The following is a 22,274-nucleotide window of genomic DNA, read 5'->3' as shown; positions in this document are numbered from 1 at the left end:
TTGTGTAGCTAGAACAGCTCCAAAGCAGTAGAAACTATTAAGAGTCCTTGATCTGGGTTGGTGCAAAGTGCGTCCATCTGGAGAAGGAGCACAGTCACTGACAGAGATAACTTAGATATAGGCAGGAGGCAAGATCATTTACGGTCTCCTCTGTCCAGAGAGAAGTGGGACCTCAAGCAGGAGGTAAACATGCTAGAGTCAGGAGCAGACCCCAGGGAGAAAATTCTGGCATGGTTTTGGTGGAACCTCAGAACCCTTGGCAGTCCAGTTGGGATTCTCAGCAAAATCTTGGGGAAGATGAGATGGAGAATGTCGTACAAAATGAGATACAAAGTTGGCTTCAGAGGAGGGTTGGGGTGGAAGCTATGGTACTTTCCTCCCATTTCTATTGTGCAGAAATCTACCCATCTTCTATCCAGATCTAGATCTGTTCTCCTTTATGAAGTGGCCACGCCATTCTGAGTGTATCTTGACACCTCTTCATGTTTATAGTTATCATTGATTTTAACGAGCTAACTGAATCTGGATCTGTTAGTTATTTTCTGAGTGTGTCCATTTGTCAGATCAGCTAATGCTCAAATTTGGAATCTCTCTCTGACCCCTTCCTTGTGATTGCTGGCTAGGCTTGATTAGATTGCTGGATTTTAGATCCAAAAATGCCTACGTGTGGTACAGATGGAGGATTCGAACTAAGACCTTGGGGGTGCACAGGGCCCATGACTGGGATACCCAATATCATGGTTGTATTAAGAAGCAGGAACAGGTTCTGATCCAGGAGACCAAGCCATATTTCTGAGGCCTCATGGGCCATCATCCTTGAGATGCAAGAGTGGGCATTTCCATCACGGATGTCTTGCCAAAAAGGTAATAAGTCCTTGATGGCAAAGTTCATGATGGAGCAATTGCTTTATTATTCCTTGTTCATCTGCTCCTTGGTTAAATGAGGCAGTTGTGATCTAAAGGCCTTTCCCTTACTGAGCGAATCTAGAGAGCGCTTTCTCCAATGGTACCACGGATTGTGAATTTGCCCTTCCAGTAAAATCCTTTTGGGAAGAGGTGCTTAGCTGATCCATGTAAGATGACTGAGAGCAATGGCAAAACTTATCCCTGGCTGCACATTCTTCTCCTTATGGAGACGAGCTGGCCTGGGGAAAGGTCCATTAGGACTGAATCACACTGGTGCTCTATAAACCGATTAAAGTTTTATATTACTTTGCTTGTTTATGTAATTCTATAAACATACAAATGAACAAAGACAAGCTAGTGTCACCTCCTTTCCTGTTGAAAACAGGATTGAGTCTCCTTCACAGTGCAGGTACTGAATTGACCAGCGGCGTGTGTCGTGGTTGGGTGACAGCCACTCTTCCTGTCACAGAGCAATTCCGGGCTTCACTTTCATGCCCTCGGATGAAATATTGACATGTGGGACTTGTCTCTGCCACCGTGTAACTCCTCCTTCCCTGAGCGACATACCCACTCTTTCCAACAACCATTAGCTCATGAGATCTCACAGAGCTACCTCATGTTGATCTGGCTCCTTTGTTAGAAGATATTTATTGTCTGGCTGCCTTCCCACGGTTCCCTGCATCATTTGCTTTTTATTAATCATTAGCACCTCCTTTGGAAGCTGAGGCAGTGAAAGATGCAGAGGAAAATTTTGTTCTCTTGTGGAAAACATTATGAGGGAAACGTTTGAAAATCATGCTTCATTCATTCGAGGACTATTTGGAAGAGTGTGGCAAGGCTGGGGAGCATCGGGGTGAAGGCAAATCCTCGAAGGAAACATCAGAGGAGCTGGTGATGGTTGAACCTTCAGTGAAACACCCACTTCCTAAAACTCCCAGTACTTATGTGTTTCTTGTGGGCAAAGAACATGTTTCACTAAATTCACAGCATTTAAGTACTGCAGAAAATCCTAGGCTCCACAAATATTTTTTAAATGGTTGCTGTGTGGAATAAAATCTAGCTGAGTTCTGACTATCCACACTCTCCCACCAAAAATTTTAAAAATAAAAAAAAAATGTAAAAAAAAATTAAGACCTCCATAGGAAAATTACAGAGAAGTTCAACATAAAGGCAGATAGGCAGGGCCTTCCAAATGGACTATATATGGCTTCAAGCCCCCTTTTCGGGGTGAACTGGTCATAGGAACTAAAGTGAGTGTTCTGAAAGTGAAGTGCCCCCCCCCCGCCGGCCATTGTTTCCTTATCTGGACAATGGACGCGATGACACAAAACTCCAGAGGATGCTGGTGGGGGGCGGGGGAACAGATCATAAAGAAAGCATGGGAAGCACTTGGCACCGTGCCTGCCACACACTAGGTGTTCAGGTATGCCCTTCCCCAACAAGCAGAGGTTAAGAGGAGAATGGGTGCTTTGCCAGGATGGCCTCCTGGAACTTCTCCAGCCAGGAAAGCCCAAGCCATCTCATGTGACCCGTTCCTGGCAGCTCTGACCACACTTCCCATAGTGTTCCATTCCTGTCCCCTATTCCAGATTATTGAAAGACCCTGTATCTGCAGAAGGCCTTCTGGCCTGGATCCCTACAGGGTCTGGGACTCTAGTCTATTTTCACAGCTTTTCTTGTTGAATCGGCCGTCCCTCCTCTCGCCACCACACACACCGTCCCTCAGCTGAGGAGCTACATCCGGGATCCGCATCCTCACAAGTCAGCATCACAGAATCCTTGTGGGTCCAGAAGCCAACAGAGAGGGTACCCAGGTGCAAGAAAGGAACCCATTTGCAGCATCTGACAGCTTGTATCCCCATCAGAGAAAAGGGATGTAATCGCATTTCCTTCCTGGAACATTAAGAGGTCATTTGCGTTTATCTACAACTACATTACATTACTAAAGTCTAAAAGGCCGAGCTTGAAAAATGACCCAAAGAAATGGAAGTTGCCGCTCCTGTCGGCGTTTTATGGTCTCCCTCCTCACCAGGGCAGTGGATGTTATGTTTTTACAAAGAGCTTCCCTACCTATTATCTCTTTCCACCCTTCCATTAACTTGGGAGCCAGCGAGGTCAGGCATCTTTCTACTATTTTTGTCATAAGAGAAAACAGACTCAGGGAGGTGAAGTGAGTTGTCCGTTGTCAGTGGCCCCACGGTTCCCTGAGCTGCACACCGTGGCCCCCCCAACCCAGGAGATCATGGGCCCTGAAGCAGGAATTTCCTAACCCGCTCATGGGCTGAAACAGTGAGTCTGTTAGGTATCAAGGTCTCAGAAGTGGTTTCTTTTCTTCCTTTGTTTTTTTGAATGCAGCTGAACTGCTTTTCTAGGACACATTTTGCTTAATTCGGCTGGGCTTCTGTTTGCTGGGGGATATCGGGCCAGGAGGTTCAGCTGGCCCTGCCTGTTGCAGCCCATTTCCTCTTAATTTGGGGGGCATTCTGCTGGTTGTCTTTGAAGAGTCATCCATCCTATCCAGCCCTTGGTTTTACCAATAGGAAAACAGAATTCTAGACCACGGGACATTGCACAGTGAGTTTGTGGCTGACCTAGGAATGCCTAGTGCAGTGTTCTTTGTATACCTTCATTCGCTCATCATACCAGGTGACGATGTTTTAGAGACTAAGACCAACACAGACTAATAGAACTCTTTTCTATGAGAGAAATGACCACGGAACCCTTGACATGGGGCTAGTATATTGAGGCAGTAAATTTTTAATTTTATTTCATTTAAATTAATTTAAATTTTAAAAAACCATATGTCTAGGTTGCCACCATTCTGGATAGTGTCGCTCTAGACCAATGGTTCTCACCTTAAATATACCACAACCACCTAAGGAATTTCAAAAATGGCAATTCCTGGTTTTCAGTTATTTTGCTTGGTGTTAAATAAGGCCTGGCTATGGGATTTTTAAGACCCCCCACTACATCTACTATGCAGTCAAGTTCTAGGGACACTAGTCTAAATGTTAAGCTTCATAAAGGACTGCGGCCCTATCAGCTATATGCATAATTATACTCCGTGCTGAGGAGTCAGGTATGTTCCAAATCTTAGAGAACTTCATATATCTTAGGGAAGAGGAAAGCATAATCAAGAACAAAAGATATTAGAAGTGCCCTTATTAAATTTCTTAAAAGGCCAATATCATCCCAAGGAGTGGAAATGGTCACTTCTACCTGGGCAAGGGAGAAGAGGCACTCTCTATGGTAATGATTTTGGTAATGAATTATAAATAAGATACATATTTTTTTCCAGAAATGCATTTATAGTAGTAGATGTTTCTGCCAGGCAAGTCAAAACTCACGTCTGTAATTCACAATAGGATTAACCTGGGATTATGGAAAATCTAATTAAGTGAACCATATTATCTGAGACCCACAAAAGACACTTAACGTTGCCTTTGAAAGTCCTGTCTGCCTGAAAGTGTTCAGCATATGCTTCAGAAAATGCTCTGCACATGTACAAGGCACTTGACTGGTTTGCTGTATCCCATTACTTTTCTTTTATGCTCAACTTTTTTAAAAATCCCATTACTTTTGATAAATGACATTAATACATCTGAAAAGACAGAATCGGGCTTCAAAGATTGGATTATTTGAAACTACAATGAGATCATTATGAGGCTATTGTTGGTGTCTGCTTTCTAAAAATAAAGGGAGGTAAGAAAATCCGTGGCATATGTAAAGATGCCCCCCAACATAAATAAATAAATAAATAAATGTGGCAGTTTAGTCTACTCTTACCATGATAACATGGTTTGGGGAGGTACGTTAGAAAGAGACCTTTAGAAGCCCACCCACACTCTGGTAAGAGTCAAGCTTCCAGTAATTGAAAGCAGCTTGACTTTCTGCATTCCTCACTTCTGTTCGGAGGCTGATTACCCTGGTCGGATGCATGTGGACCACCGTGGACTGGGGTCACAGGCTGGAGGTCGCAGAATTCTGAAGTCTCGGTAGTGGTGATTTGAGGCACTCTCTCCCCTTATTTTAGTTTTAGTAATTATTTCAGAAAAACCACATCAAGCCCTTGTCAGTTATTAAGACCACCTTGGGATAATTCCTCCTCTTCTTGTTTATACTTAAAAAAAAAAAAAATTCTTTGTGGAAAGTGGTTCCTTGCAGATTCTGGCAATAATATGCAGATTGTTTTCCTTCTTCCCGTTCTCCACTGACAGTCCTTAAAGAGAGCTCCCAGGTCCTTATTTATGAATGCCTTTTCCCTTATAGAATATGGACGGTTGTTTACACAGAAGTCGTTGGCAAGGGAGAACTGCTTTTACTCTGTGTTTGGGGAGCAAGAGGGCAGGGTAGATGCTGTATAAATTATCTTCCGCTCCATGCTTTCTCTTTCTTGTTTCCTCTACAGAGTGAGGGCTTTAGGTTTTGTGCACTTTGTTTTGGTTATTTTTTTTTTCTATTTTGCACAAGCTGCTTGTCATTTCTGTATCTCTTTCCCTATTTGTCCACTGAAGAAAGAATAAGAGAGGAAGGTCTAAGGGAGGGTTTCATGTAGTTCTGAGACTCTAGCCATGAATAATACAGCAGAATGCCCAAACTGGAAACAGAAAGGGTAACACGGATAATACCTACTCTTGGAAGAACTCAGAAACTTAGCTCTACCCTGACACTTTTCATTGGAGCCTCCGTCCATTGGCTTCACAAGCTTTAACCCACTTAAAACCAAAGGCATGTGCTTTATCCCCAAACCAGCTCCTCTCCTCCTGAAGCCAGGAGCAGCAGTTTCATCTTCAGACTCTGGCCTCACGCTCTGCCCTTCTTGGGTTGTCCACTTCCCTAGGCCCTACACATGTACATAGTTTCCAGAAGGGCACCTTTACCTCTACCAGAGGCTTATATTTCCTATTTAGAGCCATGTTATCTCTCTCCCTGAGTGACTGCAATGAATCCAGGAAGTCTCTGTTGACCACATCCCCTTCTCTCCAGATATGCTAGAATCCTCTACTGTGCTGTCCTAAATGGTAGCCAGTAGCCATGTAAGGCTATCAAGCTTTCGAAATGTGGCTAGTCCAAACAGAGATGTGCTGTAAGTTTAAAATATGCACTGGGTTTCGAGGTCTTAGGACCAAACAAAAACAAAAACAAAAACAAACAAACAAAAAAAAACTGGTGTGTGTGTGTGTTTGTGTGTGTATGTGCAATATCTCCATAATCCATATATTTATTACATATTAAACTGATACTATTTGGGGCATACTGAATTAAATAAAAAATATTGTTAAAATAAATGTACCCATTCTTTAAAACTTTTAAAAATGTGGTATCTAGATTTGGCTCGGGTCATGATCTCAGGGTCTGGGATTGAGTCCCGCATCGGACTCTCTGCTCAGCGGGGAGCCTGCTTCCTCCTCTCTCTCTGCCTGCCTCTCTGCCTACTTGTGATCTCTGTCTGTCAAATAAATAATTTTTTTTTAAATGTGGCATCTAGATAGAATTATACATGCAACTCCCATTATATTTCTATTGGAAAATACTGGTCTGCTTTATCTCATTTCCCTCATTCACTCGTGTCGTATGTAACAATTCCTGTTCTAAGTATTATTTTGTTTAACTCCTCCTGATGGACAGCCTCTCAGAGCCTTCCATTAGGCTTGCATGTTATTGCATGTGGTATGTGTATGGTATGTCATATCCCTGTATCCAGGGCTTATAGTACATATTTATGTATTCTTGTTGAAGGAACAGAACTCCTCATTTATCCTCTTGATCACCTGCAGTGTGCCAGACCATGTCAAGTCCATACAAGAGTCTCTCCATGCATCATCTCCTTTCATTTTAACTCTCCCTCTGAGAGTGCTTCTCTTGTTCTCACATTTTCAACATGGCGGCATGGAGATTCGTGGAGGCCGAGTCATACACCTAAGGAAAAAGCCCTAGCTCTTGAGCTCTAACGCTCTAATCCCTCTGACTGTTGAGCCCATGCTGTTAACAATTGCGTCAGAACTCCCAGTTCTCATGCTACTTTCTCCTGTATACCTTCGACAGTTTGGATTCCATCAATCTCTAGATCTGAGTTTTTGTGGATTCCCATTGCCCATTGGGTGAGTTCTGATTTCTAAAGTTGGGATCAAAGCCTGTCACATTGACAGGGGTCTGTATTGCCTAGTCCCAGAGAACATCACTGCCGTTATATCTCATGAAAGTGTAGCCTCCTGGTGTGCGTGGAGCAGTCCTGCCAGCTAGGACCCAGACTTTTTTTTTTTAATATTTTATTCATTTGACAGAGAGAAATCACAAGTAGGCAGAGAGGCAGGCAGAGAGAGAAGGGGAAGCAGGCTCTCCATTCGGGGCTCGATTCCAGGACCCTGGGATCATGACCCAAGCTGAAGGCAGAGGCTTTAACCCACTGAGCCACCCAGGCACCCCAGGACCTGACTTTTTAAATTAGGTGCAGCCTCCCTCTAGGGAAGGTTGCTCTGTCTCAGCACAGCATAGGCTCAACAGGCTCCAGTAGACACGAAAGACCTTGATAGGCTTGATAGGCTATTGTTAGCCTCCCATTTTATGGGAAGGTGAAAGTCTCAGGAAGAAGATTTTTTTTCTAAGGTTACATAACTGTTCAATGACAGAATCTTTGCTAGAACACAGGTGTCTTGACTTTTGTTGTGAAAGTCTCCCTATGGCTCCAGTGTTTCTTGGATATTCAGAAATGAAGAAGGCATTTTCTATGTATGAACAAATGACCTCCACAGCTAGAGTACTTCATCCTTTATCAGAAGAACCACCAAACATTTTCCTATTGATTATTGTGGTTTACTAGGTTTGCTGTCTTGAGGGTAAAAGAAAGCATTCAAGTTGGCTCACTTATAGGAGACCTATTGTCATTTGATGTATGGAAACTGAGAAGCAGGAGATCAGTATGGTGGGCCCCATGGAGACAGCAGGTGGAGGGCAGTCCTTCATTGCCAAGATTTTCAGAGAACCAGGCCACATGTCGTGCTGTTTACCTGGCTTGGGGACAGAGGCGATGTTTGTTTCTGTTTGGTTACTAACTTGCTTGCTCATAACCTTGATTTCACCAAATCTTTGGCCACGGAGGATGACTACTCCATCCCCCAGGCAGCCCATCACCTTCCTGTTTCAGTTACCCCTCTCACGGAAACACGCTTCCTGTTTTCTTTCATTCAAGTTCCCAAGTGGATCTTGTGCGCTCAGCTTGTCCTTATGAGCCAGATGACACAGTTTAAAACAATCACTGATCAATTTAAGGTTTGGTTATTGCTGAACTAGATGCAGTTCAATCAGCCGTGGTTCAGGATGAGAATGGAAGCTTTACATGGTGGAGATTGCAGAGATGATAGGTGTTTACATGGAAGAAGCAGGAGTGGGCAAGGACCAGAGGACTGGAGTGATACGGTACACATTCAATCTGCAGAGATGTGCTCCCCATTTCCTCGGTGCTGGGTACCTAAGTCCCGCTTGCCCCGATCCCATTATCCCATTATTCATCTGCTTAGAAGACTGTCTCACCGTTGTTGGAGTACAGTCTCCGTACAGAACAGAGATACACAGCAGTCTGTGTATCCCTGGGGTCCAACCCAGGTCTGGCACTGTGAAAAGTTATTGCTGAATGAAGGAACTGCAAATGAAGCGAGCTTTACAGATATTTACTGCTCTGAGACAAAGGGAAATTTACATACAGGCCTCTGATACCACAAATGAAGTTCCATCATGTTGAGCATCTGTTTATCATTGCCATTTGTGGCCTAATTTTCCCTCAGGTGTTTTAGATCATGCAAAAAAAAAAAAAAAAAAAAAAAGAAAAGAAATCTTTCTCTTTTCACGCATTCATATACAGTGTTTATTCACAGTCTGAGATGACACAGCTGACATGATTTCCTGTATGTGTTGATATATTTTATTCATCCTAATGATTAACATTTTAAAATATTACAGTGAGAAAAAGACTGTCTTAAGGATTGAGTAGAGCACAAAAAAATAACTTCTTCATTGCACACGTTGTATTTAATCATCTTATTAATTATTTGAAGAGATAAATAAATAATCATGGAATGATTCTACATGTTTGGGGCCTGGGAACTGAGTTGGATTCCAATGACACTTTGTGGCCATGAGAGCCTGAAAACATAGAGGCTGATTTTACATACTTGAAAAATAAATGAAATTCATATCTAACAAAGATTATTTTCAATATCGAATACAATTTTGCAGCTGAGATGATCCTCGAAGATGGATCATGCCCTCTCCTTATATCGAAGATGAGGGGAACATGGGCTCCCAGAGTTTGGGAGTCCGGTAAAGCAAAAACATGGGTTCTGTTGTCACATAACTTGAATTTGAATAGCAGCCTTGCTAGTGATTTAGGATGTACCCTTGGGTGATTTACTCAACCATTCTGAGCCTCACTTTCCTTGTAGATAAAATCTGGGTGATATTTACATATAAGTTGTGGTAAAGATACAATTAAATAATAAGTACCAAGCCCTAAATATACTGCCCACCACTAGAAAGATCAAGCACTGGGTCAAGGATAATCTCTACCATCAATACCTAAGGTCATGTAGCCTGTAAGTGACAGGACCAGGATTTGGACACAGGTCTGCCCAACAGGAGGCAGTGAATGATCTTTTTCACTTTCAAAGCTGACACTCACGTGGTTCTCTATTTCTCTAGAAGAAGAGAATCAGACTTACATTGCAGCAGTTTTAAAATTTCCACTCACCCTAGAGAACGTTATGGTCACTGATAAGGGGTCCTATTGGCCACATACTTTGACATTTGAATTTAGTATCAGAGCTGGAACAACAAGACCCTTTTGCAGTCTTGCCTGTGTGTTTTGCACCTGAGCAGAAGTGATTATTACTGCAAGCTTATGCTTTGCTCCAAAGTGTAGAAATCAGGGAAGAAGAAATATGATTCAAAGTTCTTATAATACTTCCTCTCCCCATTCTCTGTGATTTCCACAGACATGGCATAATTCCTGTGATTTGATTTGAAACTAGAGACCAGCTCAGTGCTGAGTGATGAGATCTGAACGGGGAATAAAATATGCTTGAATTAATTTGCATAATAGAATCCGATTGGTTACAAAGCTGTGTTTGTTGAAGTGGAGAGCAGAGCCCACAAGCTCCCCCACAAGGGGACACTGCGCATGCAGAATGTGGAGTTTCGAGTTCTGGTGCGGGCCTCGATAATATTCTTAATGTAATGATAACCTGTCTTTAACTGTAAATTAGCTCCCTGGAAATGAAAAGAACAGGTCAGTCTGTCTGATCCTTCCAGCTCTGTGGGGAGGAGAAAGCTGAAAAACCAAAGCCACTTGCTTTCTGCTAAGCGCTTTCCTCTTTCTTTCTCTACCCGATAACAATTTCCAGCAGGAGTCCAAATATACTTAAACACCCGTATATGTCATTTTCTTTCACGGAGACAAAAGCAGGCACAGCAAGAGGGTTTTATGCTCAAGGCGCAATAGCTTATGACGGGCTATCTGCTCTCAAGATAGAGGGGCGAGCCTTCCACTTAGAGCTGGTGGTTTTGCAAATCCATTTTCCTGTCATGTTATTACTCCTGTGACTTTCAACAACATTTATTTTTCCTTCCAAGCAATATGCTCCCACTGTAAAATAAAGTCCGCCTATATGTTTTAGTGGAACCCCAACGCTTAGACATCCTGGCATACCGCTAGAAAGTGCTTTAATGGAAGGATTGTTTGAGAGTTGCCTCGGGAGTTTTTATTGAAACCAATTAGAACATTGATATATTTCTCTAATTATGACCAATGTCAAGGTCTTCATAGGAGGGCTGCCTCCTATTAATTTTCATGTGTGTTCCCTGCAAACTCTTTACTGTTGAATACATCAATCAGATCTCTAGATTTTAGAAACATTTCTTTAAAAAAAAAAGAAAAAGAATCTTTCTGAACACATTTTTGAAACATATACATTTAGAAATTCTGAAGCAGGGCGTTTAAAAATAAAAAGCGAAGATTAACTTTTGTGTCATGTGTTGTTTAAAGGCCTGGTTGTACTGTGCTGTTGATGGACTGATGTAATCACTTCCTGTTCATCTTCCCTTCGGTCTCTGCTATAAAATGTGTTTTATCCTTTTTCTGGTTTGGTTTTTAGTATTTTAGTCACCACCAGTGCCACTAAAACTTAAATTGCTATCATTTTAAGACTGTTACATGTGTGTCAGGATATGTGTCTATATTAGCTCTACAGTCTTCTCTTAGAAAGGCAATATGGCACAGCACTCCAGGGGAGGAGGATAGAGGTCTTGGAGCCAAATATCTAGGGTTCATGTCCCAGATCTTCCACTTGCTGGGTCTGTAACCATGGACGAGTTATTTAATCTCGCTATGCCTCAGACTGCTTACCTATAAAATAGGAATAGCAATAATACTACTTGTGTAGGGTTATTGTGAAAATTGGATGACTCACCTCATGGAAAGCATTTAGAAGAGTATTAGGCAGATCATAACCATGGATGAATATTAACTATTATTACTATTTTTACCAGCCATACTATTATATACCAAGTTCTAATGTTGGTTTACTTCAGGTGCCTTCTAGGTTACAATACCCATATCGTAGTAACCGTACCATTTCCTTATGAACTCAGGCAGAAACAAATGGAAGGAGTTGGTATTGTTCACTGATTAAGAACACAGACACCAGAGCCAGATGGCATGGGTTCAAATTTCAGCTCTGCGATTTCCCAGAAGCATAGCCTTGCACAAATTGCTTCGTTTATCTGGGCCCCAGCTTCCTCAACCTTTATAATAAGAATATTGATAGTACCTATTCATGTTTGTTATAGAAATAAATAGCTGAATTATTATTTGTAAAGTTATTAGAAGAGTAGTTAGAAAAAGCTTTTGCTAAGTGAATTTTCATTCTGAAAGTAATTTTTTAAAATTATGTCTTAAAATTCATCTTATACATACCTGAGGCTAATCATTAAAGTAACATTACATATTACATGTAGTTGTATAAATACTTCCAAATAATGGGTCCAGTGAGTTCCTTTTAAAAGCAAGTTGGTTTTTCTTTTTCCAAGAAAAGAGAATAGATAATTTCATCTTTTCAGTAATGCTTTCATTGTTTTTTGGGTCATGGAAACTCTTAAATTCATTAGTATCAAGCTAGAATTTTTTTATCAAGGGAAAAAAGTTGTCATCTAGTTTTAACACTTCTGGTGTCAGAAATAATTGTGCTTTACAGCAAAATGGCAGCCAGAAGAAAGAGGTGCAGAAATATGAACTTTAATTAAACCCTTTCTTTCAAATACACTTCACAGTTTATATGCAAGAATAATTTATCACCATGTGAATGAACACTTAATACTTGGCATGGTGTAAAATGGGCAGGGATCTTGTCACACCATATGGTCTTTGCTGTTTCTTCTTCTTGAGATTCTTTGGTGGCAGTATCAAGTTTGCACTTGAAGTATGGGGTTCAAATAATACATTCAACTTTTACTGATGGCTTGCTTTCAAAAGCTCAGCATTGGACCTATAATCGTGTGTAACATATAATCCCAATCATAAAGATCATCCAGTTTAGTAAAGAGATGGTGTATGAATCAAAAGAAATTCCCAACAGCCTCTCGCTGGCGTTCCAACCATCAATATGAAGCTGGGAGCCATTTGTAGACATGTCACCCAATGGCTTCATTTTGGAGAGAATGTACCAATACAGAAATGACGAGGTCCCATGACAAGCTATTGGCAGATTCTTGACCATATATCTTGCTTCCTGACTTAAGCCGAGGGATCTTCCTGCTGCTTCACATTGACTCATTTTAGGATCTGACTCCTCCTGGGGTCCCCCTCTGTGTTTTTTTCACACAATCAGTTTGGATAGCAGGCAACAGCGTTTCATGTATTATTGCATCCCCGAGTCTGAGGATGAAGCCATTCAATGACGATGCCATCTGTTTAATCTCTCTCTCTTCTACACAGTCTTTTCCATACCCTGAGATGTCTGTCTACACCAAATATTGGACTCCCTATTCCTTGAAAAGAGACTAACATCAAAGACTGTACTGGGGGCAGTGACGGACACCTGAACTTATCTGCACATTTGTGGCCTCCCTAGACACATTTTGCCATATGACAAAGGAAGTAGAAAGGGTTGGGTTGGTGAAGTCAAAGGCCATCAGAAGGAAAAATGTTCTGCTCCAACAGATTAGAATTTCACCAAGTCTAGACTACTAAGACCAGATGGCTCTGGCATCCCCATGTAACTCTTACTTCTCAGTTCCTCTCTGAGAGAAAGTGCCTTTTCTGGGCATCTCCATCTGTAAGGCCAAAGCACCTCCTTCTACTGAGTGAGACTGAGGGCTTGAATTGTGGCACTCTAGGAAGAGAGGAAGAAACTCAGACTGCGTCCATGCAGCCTTATATGAGTGCAGCAATTCTTGTCATACCCATAGCTCAGATGAGAGCATACCTAGAGGCTCAGAATGCCTGACTGGCGGGCCTAACATCACCTATATTATAAGATATAGAAGCAGTGTTCCAACCCAGGTCTCTCTGATCTCTAAATCTAGGTACATTCCACTATGCCAAGATTCATACTCCTTCCTTTATGTTCACCTCCCTCCCCCCACCACCACATTCATACTAGATAGCTAGGAATTAAATGATTTTGTTTTCTACAATGCTCAAGAAGCTCACCAGTTTCATTTAGACTCACCAGTGCTGAATTGAAGTGTCATCCTCAGTATCAGAATGTTATGCTCTGTGCCCAGCACTCTTCTGAGCTGTCTCCCATCGATAGTAGGCATGGTAATGGGGATTGCCGGGTTCTGGGAGCTAGACCTCCAGTGGGAGTCTGGATGGCACACCAAGAGAAAAGGATAATAGTTCAGAAGAAATTGCAGGGTGCTAACCAATTCAGAAGAGGGGAACAAGCAAGGGAAGTTCCATAGGGGATAATTAAGTTTCCAGCAGCAGCAAGACTAAGTTTAGTAAAGAAGTCCAGGAACCCAAGGCAGAAATTAAAGACCAGAGTAACTGTAGGTTAGAAACCTACAAGGCGCATGGAAGGCCCATCGTTATACTGATGAGTAGGTGAGCCGTGGCTGGGAGCCAGGAACAAGACCTTTAGATCAGTAGGTGGGGTATGCTCTTTTATTTTGCATTTCATGGCTGGAAAAAGCTTGTAAAGTTTCTGTTTTAAGACTGCCAAGTTAAGGAGCTATCTTCAGGCTCTTGGGTGGGCCTTTGATCAAACAAGAGCCAATGGGATTATTTGTTAAGTCACAGCATAGCATTCACTGATCCACCAGGAGGACTTGGTCTGTTATTTCACTGACAAGTGTCTTAGTGAGCATAAGTGTTTTCTTGGGATCCGTCCCAGCCTCCTTTCTCTGGCAGGGTCCATTGCTGCTTTTCTCCTCCTTACACCATTCAGTCATGCTGACCAGTATGGGGACGTGCTGTGCATTATGAGGACCTCTGGACTTTGGAGCATGCTGTTCCCTCTGCATGGTCATCCCATCCACTCCCTTCTGATCACAGTAACTCTGACTTTAGGCTGCAGCACAGCCATCCCACATTCAGGGAATCTCCCATAACTGTCCCCACTCTCTTCCCTGTCCTCCCTTAATCCCCATCAGTTAGATGTTCTTCTCCTGGATGCCCGTAATGCCCTAAGTTCCTCTAGGGATGGAAACGTACCCTAGTACAAGTATGATCAATAACGATAACCGATAAATATGGAGAACTTGCTGTGTACAAGACACTGTACTAAGGGATTTAGAGGCATTAATCATTTAATCCCTGTGTCGACATTTCAGAGAGCACGATTAGCATCCCCATTTCGTAAAGGAGCAAGCTGAGCTCAAGGAGCTGTCATCTTACCCCAAACCCCTAGTAAGGGAGTCAGTCAGGGGTAAAGCGGACACTGAGACCTTGGAGCTGAATTCCACAGCACACAGAGCGCACACATTTATCCTCATATAGACCTCGAGGGTCATCTTTGTGTAAGAGTTTATCCCACCTGCGACACCTGAAGTTGCGAAAGCAGGGACAATTTCTTGCTCAGCCCGCCCCCTGCTCCCCCAGGTGTGGTCCACTCTTTGATGGAGTGGGGTTGAAATGAATTGGGGACATAGCCTGCGGCTAATCTGACCTTTCTCTCTTCCCGCAGAAGCCTACTGGGGAAGTGGGCAGCCCTGACGTGATGTACTCAGTGAGCAGAGACATTCCATTCCAAGAGAGGTCTGCGTGACGCGTCCGGGAGGCCGCCATCGGCCAGGCCCGCCACGGGGTTGCTGAGAGGGGCGACAGCCGCATTCTCCTGTGCCTACCACGTAACCAAAAATGAAGGAGCACTACTGTTTACAAGCCGCCCTGGTGTGCCTGGGCGTGCTGTGCCACAGCCAGGCCCTCACCACCGAGCGGCGGGGCCACCTGCGACCCTTGTTCCACGGGCACCATGAGAAGGGCAAGGAGGGGCAGGTGCTGCAGCGTTCCAAGCGAGGCTGGGTCTGGAACCAGTTCTTCGTGATAGAGGAGTACACCGGGCCTGACCCTGTGCTCGTGGGCAGGGTAAGGCTGCTGCTCTGCAGTGCTTATTTCTCCCTCTCACCAGTCCAGCAGGAGGGTCTGGTCAAGAAAGAAAATTCCTGGGGGAGAGGGGGCACTAATGACCTTCAATAAGAACCATGAAATCATTGTTCAAACATATTTCAGCCTTTCCGCCCCCATTCATAGACTTATCCATATTAAGAACACTTGTGTTTTCCACTTAATATACCATTAAACTCCATTTTTAATGACTGTGCAGTAGTCCACTGAGTTGAAACCATTATTTATTTACTCATTCTCCCAACGGAGGGCATTTGGCTGACCACACACCCTACCTCCAAGGTGGATGCCCCTTCCTTGTGCTCTGAGAACCCGCCCTGCTCTTTGTGAGAGCTTTCCCTTCTGAATTACACGGGTCTATTTCCCTGTCTCCCTCCCTGGACCTGACCAGTGTCATTCTGTGTCCTGAGGTCCTGGTACTAAGCCCAGTTTTGGGAAGGCCTTGGTCAATATTTGATGAAACGGATGTGTCTTAAGAATGGGTGGGATTTTATGTGCTTTAGCTCAGGGATGGCAACACCCAGTTAGGATGATCTGAGTGTCCTCCCAGTATTTAAGACTGCATTCTCTGTGTACCCCCTCCAAAAAGGGGCAAAGGGTAGGCATTCTGAAATATGTTAAAAAATATATTGCCTGTTATCATTTATTTTTAAGTGTGCAGCCATCTTTCACAGGATAATGGTGTTAAGAACAAAGAGATAGGTGTTCATCTGCATAAGAATGAAAGCCCACTGTGCTCTGGGGAAGAGCTAGGCCAATGGTAACCTGGATAAAATATTCTGATCTTGAAAGAGTTCAGAGACTAGTGGAAGAGACACACCTACCTAAGTGATTAAAACACACACACACACATGCGCGCGCGCACAGAGAACAGGATAATGAAGAAATTCAACAGAAATTATTACACATTTACATGGGAATGTTTGGAAAGGATGGAGGAAAGTTTCATAGAGAACATGGTAGTGACCTGTGACTTGAAAGAGGACTCGGAGTTATCCCGTGAAGGGAGCAAAGGCCAAGGGTAGCTCTGAGGCGAGCTAATTTCTAAGCCTCCTATATTCCAAGGAGTTATTTCAGTTGTTCTTTAACATGCGAACAGCAATGCATATTTATGTAATTGACATATTTGGAAGAGGTTCATATTAGCATCTCAATAATGTTGTTCCGGGTTGGGAAAGTGCCTTTTCAATGCCAGACATACCAAAAGAATTTCATTCATGTATACCCAAAAATGGAAAGACTATACCCAAAATAGAAGTCGTCTGGGGGAAATGGGAACCCAGGGAAATAATTGGCATGTGAATTCCCTACATGAGGAGATGGGCTCTGTGCCCAGAGAGGAAGACGAGACTTCAGTCATGGTGGGGGCCGTTGCAGCCTGAACAACATGGGGAGCTGTGCGTGAATTGTTCTGAGGATATAGAACCTCCCCGCCTTAGGGACTATCTCAGTGGGGAACAGTGTGTGTGTGTTAGGGTGCGGGACTGAGAAGAGACAGGACCTGGAGAACCTTTTCCTTATCACTGTGGAGCAAGCGGTTGACATGCCCACTAAAAGGGGAATATAGGGCAAAACATGGAGAAAAGTAAGCAGTGAATGATCTTTATATATAGGCACATGGGATTGAGTGTGAGATGTCAGATTGGATGGGGGAAGAGACAAAAGGGGCTGGATCCTGTGGATCTTCCTCTTGAGATACTGTGGATATATAGTTCCCTGAGAACAGAGGGAGTAGACTCGATGACCTTTGATTTGACGACATTCAAGGTTGAGCGCTTTACGCTGCTCTGAAAAAGTAGATTTTGGCAGGCAATGGACTTTCAGATTTCTTGCAGGAAACACAGTCTGTGTCATGCTGTGCTCTGCAGAGGGGGAAGCCATCAGTCTTTGGCATCAGGAATTGGCTATATATGCCTCGGCAACTGGATCCCCTGATAGGATTGAATGGTTTCCCAAACTGCTTTTTGTGTGGAACCTAATAAATATCATTGTCAGTTGTATAGGTCATCTTTGTTGGAGAGAGAAAAAGGAGAAATTTATATTCAACTTACAAATCTGAAAACAAAATAGAGGAAAAATAATGAGCACTATGGTTTTACTTTTTTTTTTCTTTCAGTTATTTGGTTGATCATGAACTAGAATCTGTAATTCTCAAGAAACTCGGCCAAACTCACATGTAATCCATGAAAGCCCCTGGAAACTTCCCTTCTAGACACTCCTATTAAAATAAGCATTGATTTCCTTGTTTCTCATTCACAAGACCAAGGCCCTAACTTATGCCAGGTCTGAGGCAGACAAAAGAAACAAATAACAGTCTGTGGGGGTTGGGGAGGAAGCCAGGGGAACCACGTCAGGGATCCTGCCCTCACTGTGGAAATTGTATGAAGACTGGGGCAATCCTGTTCATCCTTTGGAGGTCACTCAATAGCTTCATATTTTACTCACAACTATTCACGAGAAATGCAGTAACCATCATTTCATGACAATATGTAGCTGGTTATGAATAAGAAGTTCTGAAAGAAAGTTTTTTTTTTCTTTTAATTTTTCTGAGACACACTGTGAACTAAAATCAAAATAGTCTTCCTGATTTGTGCCTACAGGTACCCCCCCTTCCCTCACCACCCCTGAACTGAAGTACTTGGGTGTTTCACTGAGCCACGGACTGCAGATCAATTAGATACTTTTTGAGAAATTGAAATAACACATTTTTTAAAACAGTGTATTGAACCTTGCTTTGTGATTCTGAACAAGCTCTCTGGACCTTGGTTTCATAACAGTAATATTAAAATGGCATTAATAATAATATTAAAATGACATTTACTTATAATATCAGTACTAAAATGTCATTGATAATAAGAACTATTATTATTATTAGAACATTATTATTATTATTATCATCATCATCATCATCAGTGCCTTTTGAATAAAGCTTTCTGATTTATACTGAGGTTTCTTACATAGTAGGTAGAACCATGGGTTTTTTAGCCCTTCGGCTATACTTGAAGCCCACAGAAATGGTAAAAGCAATGTTTATCTCTTCCGACAAATGGCATAATGAGGGCAGAGGAACTCAAATTAAGATGGAAGCTTTAGACATTGAAGTTATATTAAGAGAAAGTGAGGAATTAATTGCTACAGAAAAATCAGATGTGGTCTTTGGGTGAGATCCACACAGAACAGAATCAAGCAAGGCACGGGATGGGTAGTCAGGACCAGCCAAGTGTGGATTTAGGCAAGTACCATCATGTCTCTGGGCTTTGTCAAAGGAAGCAGAAAGAACCTAAACATGTTTAAAGTTCTCTCTATTGCCTAAGAAGTTGCATTCCTATGAATCTATCCTACCCACACAATGCCTGTGATCAGAATGGGAGCTTCCTCCCAGCAGCCATGTCCCCAGACCCTCATACCTCATGCTCCTCACAGAGGGTCTTCTGGAATGGTCTGATCAAGGAATTGCTTGTAGCAACAGAAGCCTGGAAGCAACCTCTGTGACCTTTGGCAGAGGACAGCTAAAACGAGGTGATAACATCCACCCAGTGGGTGAGGTCGATCTGCATGTATCTGTGTGAAAGACCACCTGAATTTACTTTTATAGGAAAACACCAGAGGTGGAGAGTGACGTGTGCACTATAGCACTTTATTGCATAAAAATAAACCGGGACATTTATGTATCTCACTGTACAGATATTCTAGCATATGTGTAAAATATATCTTAGAGGATTCACAGGAAACTGGTAACAACTGTTGTGTGTGAGCAGAGAAATTGAGGGAGTGGGAATCAGAACTGAGAAGACTTACTTATGGCATAAATGTTTGTGTTTTTAAATTTTTTATGTTATGTACATATTTCTTTCAAAATAAGTCTATTAATATAGATGCATATGTATATATATTTTGTTTGGGTGATATTTGTGCGAATGTGTGCGTCTATTTTGTATGGGTGTGTATTTGTGAGGAAAGCATGAATCTTAGAATTTAAAAAACTCAGGGTTCAAGTTCGAACGCTGGGTTCACTGCACCCAACTGTGTGACCTTGGCCAAGGCAAGTATCTTCTCTCAGATTCCATTGCTTCATCTGTAGAAGTGGGTGACAGCATCTCCTTCTCACAGTGTATGTGAGTGTGTGCACATCTGTGTGAGTGTGTGTGGAAGGTACTACAGCAAACAGTGTGCAAGTGAGACTCTGTCTCCCCATGGCCTCCCTCATGGAATTAAAAATCTCGATTTCTCTTTTCCTAGCTTCATTCCGATATTGACTCTGGTGATGGGAACATTAAATACATTCTCTCAGGTGAAGGAGCCGGAACCATTTTTGTGATTGATGACAAATCAGGGAACATTCATGCCACCAAGACATTGGACCGAGAGGAGAGAGCCCAGTACACGCTCATGGCACAGGCGGTGGACAGGGACACCAACCGGCCACTGGAGCCACCATCGGAGTTCATTGTCAAGGTCCAAGACATCAATGACAACCCTCCTGAGTTCCTGCATGAGACCTACCATGCGAATGTGCCTGAGAGGTCCAACGTGGGTGCGTACGGCTGGGGAGACCTGCTCCATCTACAAGTCTGGGTTCCTGTGGGTGGCAGGGGCTGGTGCCTGCTCTCCGGAAAGTCGAATTTATACTGCCTCTTCTGTGGCATAATGACAAAAAAAAAAAAAAAAATGTTATCTGTGTAGTTGAAGTTTCAAATATTTAAAACAGACCTGAGATTTTAAAACCTAAACTTCTAGGGGCGCCTGGGTGGCTCAGTGGGTTGAGCCACTGCCTTCGGCTCAGGTCATGATCTCGGGGTCCTGGGATCAAGTCCCGCATCGGGCTCTCTGTGCTCAGCAGGGAACCTGCTTCCCTCTCTCTCTCTCTGCTTGCCTCTCTGCCTGCCTCTCTGCCTACTTGTGATCTCTGTCTGTCAAATAAATAAAGAAAATCTTAAGAAAACAAACAAACAAAAAAAAAACCCCTAAACTTCTAAAACATAAAGAAGTGTGTCGGAGTGGCAAGAACATGACGGCATCCAGGGAATCCTGGCTCTGACCCTCATTGGCTGTGTGACCTGGATCCAGTTCTATCTCTCTTTCTGTAAAATGTCCCTTTTGTAAAATGGAAAGACAATTTCTAGTCTTGCTGGATTAGAGGCAACGTAGTTCAATCACTAGCTCACACTGATGTCTGTTGCAGTCACGATCATGTTAATATTTGTTGCATGTAGACATCATGCTAATTAATGATTTCCATGGTGTTCTTGCATTTCATTTTTGCTATGATTCATCTTTACAGTGAGGTATGTCTTATTTGACATATCTTACAGAGGGGAAACCCAACCCAGAAATAGGTTAACTGATTTATCCAAGGTTATCTGAGCTATTAAGTGGCTCCAGAATACACAATGAGTCATGACATGCTGTCACGATCTGTTAGAATAATTTACAAGTGGATGTGTATTTTCATCAGGCCTAAAGACATGCTGCATTGTTAAAGGATATTTCTCTGATGGATTTCTTCAGGTGGCTACCTTCTCCTGGCAGTAACTTTTGTTTGGTTTTATAGAATGCATGCCGTTGTGGTCTGTTGGGAAACATGCCTCATACTGAGAAGGGTTTATGTTTCAGACAGTGATCAGGGCTGCTCTGATCAGGGAATGAGTCTGGTTATATGAATCAAAGACTTTAAAGCCTGAATGGACTTAAGAATCATCTGGGCCAAACTGCCCATTTTACAGATGAGAAAACCAAGCAACAAAAATAGGTACTAACCTGCCCAAAATAGTTAAGAGATGGAAGTGACCCCAAACCCCTAAGCTCTTTCCACTTTGCATGTAGAATTTGGGATTAAAAAAAAAAAAAGTCTCTTTTTTTCTCCTCTGGATAAAGTCAGACTTTTCTCACATTTTATGAAGGTCAGGCTTCATTTTTTGTTTCTCTTCCCTGGCCAAGACCAGTCCTTTAGTCTCACGGTATTTGCCTAGGAATTTTAAGGAGAAAAAAGCAGACATGAACCAAATCATTCAATAAGAGACAGTAGCATCAGCAACTGAGCCAGAAGGAAGGCCTGTCATTCAAGCAACACTCCAGAGGAATCTACATTGTCCTCACCTCCAGGAGCCTGCTGATGCTTCAGGCTAACACCCAGACCTTCTGTCACGGCTTATAAGAGTAGAGTCTGCTGTCAGTGCTGTGGAGGTGGCCCTCACCAGCCAGAGGAACCTAGGCAACCGGTCACGTCTTTCTCAGTTTTCATTTGATCATCTATAAAGAGAGGATAATGTAAACTGCATTGAGGGTTAAGTAAAATAGATGGAAAATACAAGGAGTCGTAATGGATTTAGTGGAGTTCCAGAAGCAAATGGAGCATAGAGATTTAATAATTTCCTTAGCTCAACCACAATAGTAGAGAATAGAGCCTACTCTCCTTTCAAAACCCTCAAAGAGTGCCTGATTGTATGGAAAGAGTTCAGAAAACTCGTTTGCACAAAATAATGAATTACATAAAAATAATTAAGGAAAAGGAAGAATGACTTATACACCATATACAAATGGCTGACAATCGTAAATTAAAGGGTTGACAGAGGCTGTGTGAATGGGATCCCAAGCCTCCCACCCAGAACCTAGCCCCTGTGCCAAAAATATCAGAGAAACCGTGGGTTTGGTTGGTTGCTGGATGGGCATTTAATTCCTGACTCTGGTCATAATAATCCACTTTGCAAAATAGATGGTAACATTTCCGACTTCTCACATCCAGTTTCTCAAA

The 22,274-nt window shown here is 42.7% G+C and overlaps 1 protein-coding gene across 1 annotated transcript in view; it reads left to right on the top strand.

The window, feature by feature from the left end:
- CDH11 (cadherin 11) overlaps positions 1 to 22,274 on the top strand; it is a 147,976-nt gene that overhangs the window by 86,427 nt on the left and 39,275 nt on the right. The window contains exons 3-4 of the mRNA XM_004744300.3: positions 15,084 to 15,484; positions 19,763 to 20,057. Coding sequence (XP_004744357.1) covers positions 15,257 to 15,484; positions 19,763 to 20,057 — 523 coding nt within the window. The 5' untranslated portion in view covers positions 15,084 to 15,256. The remainder of the gene's footprint in view (positions 1 to 15,083; positions 15,485 to 19,762; positions 20,058 to 22,274) is intronic.

Source organism: Mustela putorius, unplaced genomic scaffold (assembly GCF_011764305.1).
Source record: "Mustela putorius furo isolate JIRA1106 unplaced genomic scaffold, ASM1176430v1.1 tig00000174_pilon_pilon_pilon, whole genome shotgun sequence".
NCBI lineage: Eukaryota > Metazoa > Chordata > Mammalia > Carnivora > Mustelidae > Mustela > Mustela putorius.
Note: the sequence above shows the minus strand (reverse complement) of the source record. Positions and strands in the feature narration are given on the sequence as shown.